Here is a 6,782-nt window from a genome sequence, read left to right on the forward strand (position 1 = left end):
GGTAGATTTGAACTGCTGCCTTGCACTTAGCAGCCCACTAGTAACCCACTACACTACCAGGACTCCATTTTTGCGGGTGAGACTCACAGAAAAGTGGAAGAGAAAGCCTGCAGAAGCAAAGGTCACAGCCGACTTCATGTGCGCTTCTTTTCGCATATCTACGACACACAGCCTCGTCCTTTACCCCACAAGAGGGCAGAGCGCAGAGCGCTGGCAAGGCCAGTGAACCTGGGGCGGGACCGGAAGTGGTGGCGTGCCCGAGGGCGAAGCAGTATGGTCGCGCCTGCGTAAGCTGCGCTGCGTTGCCCTGTCGTTCCGGCTCCCTTCGACGATTTTCTGTGTGGCCTGCTGTCGCCATGTCGTCGGTGAGCCCCATCCAGATCCCCAGCCGCCTCCCGCTGCTGCTCACCCACGAGGGCGTCCTGCTGCCTGGCTCCACCATGCGTACCAGCGTGGACTCGGCCCGCAACCTGCAGCTGGTGCGGAGCCGCCTGCTCAAGGGCACCTCGCTGCAGAGCACCATCCTGGGCATCATCCCCAACACACCCGACCCACCCAGCGACGCGCAGGACCTGCCGCCGTTGCACAGGTAGGCCGGGCAGCCCCGGCGGCGGGCGGCGCGGCCTCCTCCAAGGCCAGCGGACCAGGTGAGGGCCGGCCTCGGAGCGCCGAGCCTCAGGAGCGACCTTCCAGGCCTAGTTCTGCCTCGCCTTCGGTCTCCTCACATATAAAAAGGGAGTGACACATTTTAAATAGCTGCCGTGTTTAATCATTTGGCTTAAATTCCCTACTCATTCCCAGTGTTTAGACTCCTAGTACAGTGCTTTTCCATCCGAGTTGATTTGTCCTCTCTTTGCTTGTCTCGTCCTTCTCTTGTTTTGTTTTGTTTAATTTAAAAAATTTCACCCTCTTAATCGAGAAACTCTTTACTCCATGCGTTTGCTCTTTTTCCAGTCCCAACATAAGATTTGTCATTTTAATCGTTTTCAAGAGACATTAATCACAATTGCAGTATTGCCCAACCGTCACCTCTATTTGTTTCCAAAACGTTTGCATCACCTCAAACAGAAACTCTGTACTCATTATGTAATACTCCCCCAGCCCATGGTAACCACTAGTTTGCTTGCTGTCTCTGCATTTGCCTATTTTAGATATTTCATGCAAATGAGAGCATACATTTTTGTGTTTGGCTTATTTCACTTAGTATACTGTTTTCAAAGTCTGTCGCATTCCTTGAGCCTTGGATTGTTTACGAAAGGTCTGCGGTTCAAACCTGCTTTGGGAGGAAGACAGTCTGCTTCTGTAAATATTGTATGCCTTCGAGTCAGTTCCAACTCATAGTCCTTATACTATCTTTATAGGGTTTCCGAGATTAAATCTTTGAGAACAGAAAACCTTATCATTTTCCTGCCGAATGACTGGTGGATTTGAAGTGCCCATCTTGGGGTTAGCAACCCAGTGCTTACCTTACAGCGCCACACCAGGGCTCTCCCAGAAGCCCTGGGGAGCAGCTCTGTTCTCCCCTATAGGATTGCTGTGAGTTGGGACCAACTGGGTACATTTGTTTTTTTTTAATTTGTTTTTTTGTATTTTGTTTTTTACTTTTCTGTGAAATTGTAGAATAAGCACTGGACTGCTAAGTCGCAAGCTTGGCAGTTCAAACCCACCAGTCATTCATTCAATAGAGGGAAGATGAGGCTTTCTACTCCCTTAAAGATTTATAGCCTCAGCAACCAACCCTGTGCGGGTTGCTGTGATTCGTAATCAGCACAAATGGTAGCAGGTTTGGCTTTTTTGTTTTACACAAATATAGGAGCCTTGGTGGAGCAGTAGGTAAAGCACTTGACAGCTAACCGACCTGTTTTGTTTTACCAGCTGCTCTGTGCTTGGAAGTTGTGGCTCCTGTAACCTTATGGCAGGGGCAGTGGGTTTAGTTTCCTTCCATTATTAAGGAGCCTTGGTGGTGTGCTGGTTAAGTACTTGGCTGCCAACTGAAAAGTCAGCAGTTCAAACCCTCCTTTATTCCTTGGGAGAGTCCAGCCTATCTAGCTGTTCTACTCTGTTTTGTTGGGTCACCGTGAGTCTGAATTGTGGGTTTGATATGCATGAAATCAAACTTGTGAAAGCCCTTGTTATGTTGTTGTTAAGTGCCATCGAGTCGGTTCCGACCCATAGCGACCCTGTACAGGGTTTCCGAGGGTGTAAATCTTTACGGGAGTAGAAAGCCTCATCTTTCTCCCGCGGAGAAGCTGGTAGTTTCGAACCGCTGACCTTAAGGTTCGCAGCCCGATTCGTAGCCACTACGCGTGAAAGCCCTTAGAGAAGGAAAATTCAAATTCAGTGAAATCTGTTTGAGTCGGAATGAGGCTACCATGTTTTTCTAGGTTTCACAGATTTCCCTCCTTTGACAGTTGTAGCCTGACCCTTGTTTTAGTGGAAAAGACAGAAAACCTGAAAAAGCCGGAACCTGTGTAAGTCGGTCTGTCAGAGAACAAACTCTCCATTTGTTGTTGTTGTTAAGTGCCATCGAGTCGGTTCCGACCCAAAGCGACCCTGTACAGGGTTTCTGAGGGTGTAAATCTTTACCCACTAAAACGATTGATTGAAAAGTGGTAAGACTGCCCTGCCCACTGTCAAAGGTAGAAAACTTGAGACCCAGTAAAGCAAGACATTCCTCTTCATTCCTGTGCCGCAGTGAACATTGGTGTACAATTATCTGAGTTTCTGCTTTGAATTTTGCGTATATGAGGGTCTTTCTTAATTGATTTTCTGTAAACTTTTTGAAGTTCCCTTATATACTTAGTAGTAGAGGTGCTGAGTCATATGGTAATTGAGAAATTGCCAGACTTTTCCACAGTGACTGTACGATTTTATAGTCTCACCAGCTGTGAAGAGGATTTCAAAAGACTACCCTTATTCTTTACCAGGATTGTTTATGTGTGGATTTTTGTTTTGTTTTTAGTAACAGCCTGTGGAGTCTTGGTGTGGTACCGTAGGGTATGCACTGAGCCACAAGGTCAGTTAAACTGCAAGGCCTACAGTACAAAGCAGCCACTCCTCAGAAACTCTATATAGGGTTGCTATGAGTTGGAACAGACTTGATAGCACTTAACAACGCCCTAGTGAGTATGAAGTGGCATATCATATGGTTTGGCATTGCATTTCCCTAATGATGCTGAACAACTTCTCTCCTTCCATTAACTTTTGGATGCCTGTCTTCTAAATTCCCTGCTTGTACTTTTCTCTGCACACACTTTCATTGGTCTTTCTCTGGAAGCTCACTTTTTCTCTTCTCTGATCCTTCTCACATTTCTTAGCTTATTTTTTTCTTAGGCCCCAAGCATTACCTCTAGATTGCAACAGGGGACAAGAAGCTCCCTACACTGTGGTTCTAGTTGTGATTTTGGGTGAGGGACTTAAACCCTTTCCTATTTCTTTTATCATTTGTTTGGAAACTAACAACACCTAAATGTAATAACATGTAATCTGCACAACTATAGCTGTGCTCCCAACACTAGTCACCAGTTACATGTGGCTGTTGTTGTTAAGTGCTGTCAAGTCAGTTCTGACTTGTTCACAAAAGAACGAAACACTACCTGGTCTACATTGTTATGTTCCATTAAGTTGGTTTCAACTCACCCTACAGAACAACAGGTGAGTTTGAACTAGCAACCATACCGTCTATGTAGTTGTTAAGTGTCGTTGAGTCAGTTCTGACTCCTAGTGACCCTATAAAGGGGTTCTGAGGAGTGGCTGTGGCGTTTGAACTGCTGACTTTGTAGTTAGCAGTCCAGTGCTTATCCTACAGTGTATTGTTGTTAAATGTTGTTGAGTCCATTTTGACTCATAGTTACCCTGTGTAGGGTTTCCGAGGGGCAACTGGTGAGTTTGAACTGCCAACATTGTTGTCCTTGCGTCCAGTGCTTATCTTAACAACACCGCACCAGGACTCTGAGCACTTCAAATATGGCTCATCAAATTTGGGATGTTAGAGTTGTGCAGCTTTATCTGGGACTGGCTTTTGACATTTCAGTGAAGTTGGAGTCTGATTTTCCTACATACAACCTTACTCCTTAAATTTCTGCTTATTTTCTCCATAATGTTTTTGCTTTCTGATGTCTGTTAAGGCAGGAATGTTTATGTTAGATTTCTCGTTTTATTTTGTAGAAATATCTGTGCTGATGTAACTAACCCATGGGTGCACTGGTCATTTAAAAAGTAGATTTAGTTATATTTTAGGTTAGAGTGACTATATGCTGATATATTCTGGCAAGACTTTGGGTCGTGCAAACCGCTAAGCTCTTGACTACTTACCAAAAAGCTGGCACTTCTAACCGACCCAGAAGTGCCTCCAAAAACAGGCCTAGTGATTTGCTTCCAAAAGTTCCCAGCCTTGAAGACCCTGTAACTTGGTGCTAACACCAACAACAAATCTCTCCAAATTAACAATAGCTAAATTCTCTTGGAAGTAATTACTAGTATTCAGATAATATATGGTGTTCATGGAGTCTTGGTGTGGCGCTGCCGGTTAATGCACTGGACTGCAAGGTTGGTTTGAACCACAAGGTTGGTGGTTCAAGCTCACCAGCTGCTCCTCAGAAGCCCTATACAGGATCGCTATGAGTAGAAATAGACTTGACGGCACTTTACAACAACAACAACATAGTGTTCAAATTTCTGCTTTTGTTTTAAATGTATGTTGCTGTTGTTGTTATATGCCTTCGAGTCGGTTCTGACCCATAGCGACCCTGTACAGGGTTTCCAAGGCTGTAAATCTTTACGGAAGCAGACAGCCTCATCTTTCTCCCGCAGATCAGCTGGTAGTTTCGAATTGCTGACCTTAAGGTTCGCAGCCCGATACATAACCACTACGCTACCAGAGCTCCTTTTTAAATGTAATGTATAGCAATGTTACCGTTTAATCATTTTCATTAGAAAACATTCATTGAAAATCCCTTGTAGAATTTCAGCATTATACGAACACACTACATAATCTGGTTATTCCAAAAATATTTCTTACTTAAAAAGTCTGTAGAAAGATTATACCACTTTTCTTAGTGATAGGTTCCATTCTTCTGATAAGAATTTTTAAAATGCTCTTTACTTAAAAAACAAAAATGCTTTGGTGGTACAAATAGTGAGTTATCCATAACATTAATTTCTAGACACAAGAAATGTGTTACCTGCTTTTCCAGGTGGTAGTAGGATCTCCAAGGGAGGGGATGGGGTTCTGCTCCAGTCCCTGTTACTTCTCACCCTCCAGAGATACTGCCACAGTCTTCCAGGAGCAGCAGAAGTCATATGCTGCCCTGTGTGACTTGCCACACAAAGTAGCAAAGGTAGATGTTGACTTACCTTAGCCACTTCCTTTACCCTCTTAAGCAGCTCAGATGTTTGTGCATCCAAGTGTGTAGGCGTTGTGCCCGACACAGGTGCCTTTTCAGAAGAGCTTTTGAGTTATCCCTGTAGTGTACAACTTGGCTCTCATGCCACCTTAGGGTACCCCTTCATTGCCCTGCTTGACTGAACTGAACTTTTAGTGGATCCTGAGTAATTCATTGTTTTCTTAGTGAAAATGGATAATTGATTACTACCTATACTGTGTCCTCTTATGCACTTCAAGATGGTCATCCAGCCTTGTTCAACCCTACTGTATTTCTTTCCTCATTGTGCTCATTCCTCAGCCCCTCTTTACCTGTTGGTTTTCTTTGTCTTCTCTGAGACTTCACAGCAGTTTCATTGTCATTAGTCTAACAAAAAAAATTAATGTTCTATAGATAGATGTACATTTTCATAATTTGGATCAATTCTTTGCTCATGTATTACTCTGATGTCTATGTATATTTAGCATTTTCAGGTATTTAAGAAGTACTGGCTGATAAAACAATGTTGTTGTTGTTGTTGTTAAGTGCCGTCGAGTCGGTTTCGACCCATAGCGACCCTGAATAGGGTTTCCGAGGCTGTAAATCTTTACGGGAGCAGATCGCCTCATCTTTCTCCTGCGGAGCAGCTGATAGTTACGAACTGCTGACCCTCCGGTTCGCAGCCCAATTCGTAACCACTACGCTACCAGAGCTCCTTGTAAATTTAGATATTAGCAAGTATGTAAATTAACAATTAGCAAATCTTCAATTAACTCTTTTTTAAGGAAGGTCTTTCTAGATGTATCATATCTTAAATTCAGAAATGAAGTTTTTGTTTTTGTTTTTTTAATGTTTTATTGTGAATTATGTGATAGTTTACATGGGAGAACATTAGTTTTACATTCATTCTACCGTATATCGTCTCATTGCCATGGTTCCAACCCCCTCCATGCCTCATCAGCTAGCCAAAGGGTATACCCGACAAGCCTGCCCCCCGGTCGTCAGCACACAGCCCCTCTCCCTCTCTGTGTCTAAAGTCTTCAACTGCTCCATCTCTCCATGCCATCGTCTTTGCATCCATCTCAGGCATCACTGCTTCCCTGGGTAGGGTCCTGCTCTCGGCTCTTCTCCCTTGATGGTCCCAGGGACCTCTGCTCCTAGACTGCAAAGTTAATCACTCACCTTCTTGCTACAAAACGTCTGCCTTTAGATTTCCAACCCTCACAATCAGTCCTGATAACAATTATTCACTATTGTATCACAAGAAACCTATCCGCATTTCATTTCATCATTCCTGCCTAGACAGATTAGATACTACTCAGTGGAGATTCTACCTTCCTCCACACCCTCTGGATCTAGGTTTCCTCTTGAAAGCTTGTAAGCCAGTCATTTCTTGCCTTTGTAGCCCCCCCATTTGGG

At 44.1% G+C, this 6,782-nt stretch overlaps 1 protein-coding gene across 2 annotated transcripts in view; it reads left to right on the forward strand.

Moving 5' to 3' along the window:
• Nucleotides 1–355: 355 nt before the first annotated feature.
• Nucleotides 356–6,782, forward strand: part of LONP2 (lon peptidase 2, peroxisomal) — a 166,292-nt gene continuing 159,865 nt past the window's right edge. For both annotated transcript variants that reach the window (XM_006872570.1, XM_006872571.1), the window contains exon 1: nucleotides 356–589. In XM_006872570.1, coding sequence (XP_006872632.1) covers nucleotides 357–589 — 233 coding nt within the window. In that variant the 5' untranslated portion in view covers nucleotide 356. The remainder of the gene's footprint in view (nucleotides 590–6,782) is intronic.

Source organism: Chrysochloris asiatica, unplaced genomic scaffold (genome assembly GCF_000296735.1).
Source record: "Chrysochloris asiatica unplaced genomic scaffold, ChrAsi1.0 scaffold00204, whole genome shotgun sequence".
Classification (NCBI taxonomy): Eukaryota; Metazoa; Chordata; class Mammalia; order Afrosoricida; family Chrysochloridae; genus Chrysochloris; species Chrysochloris asiatica.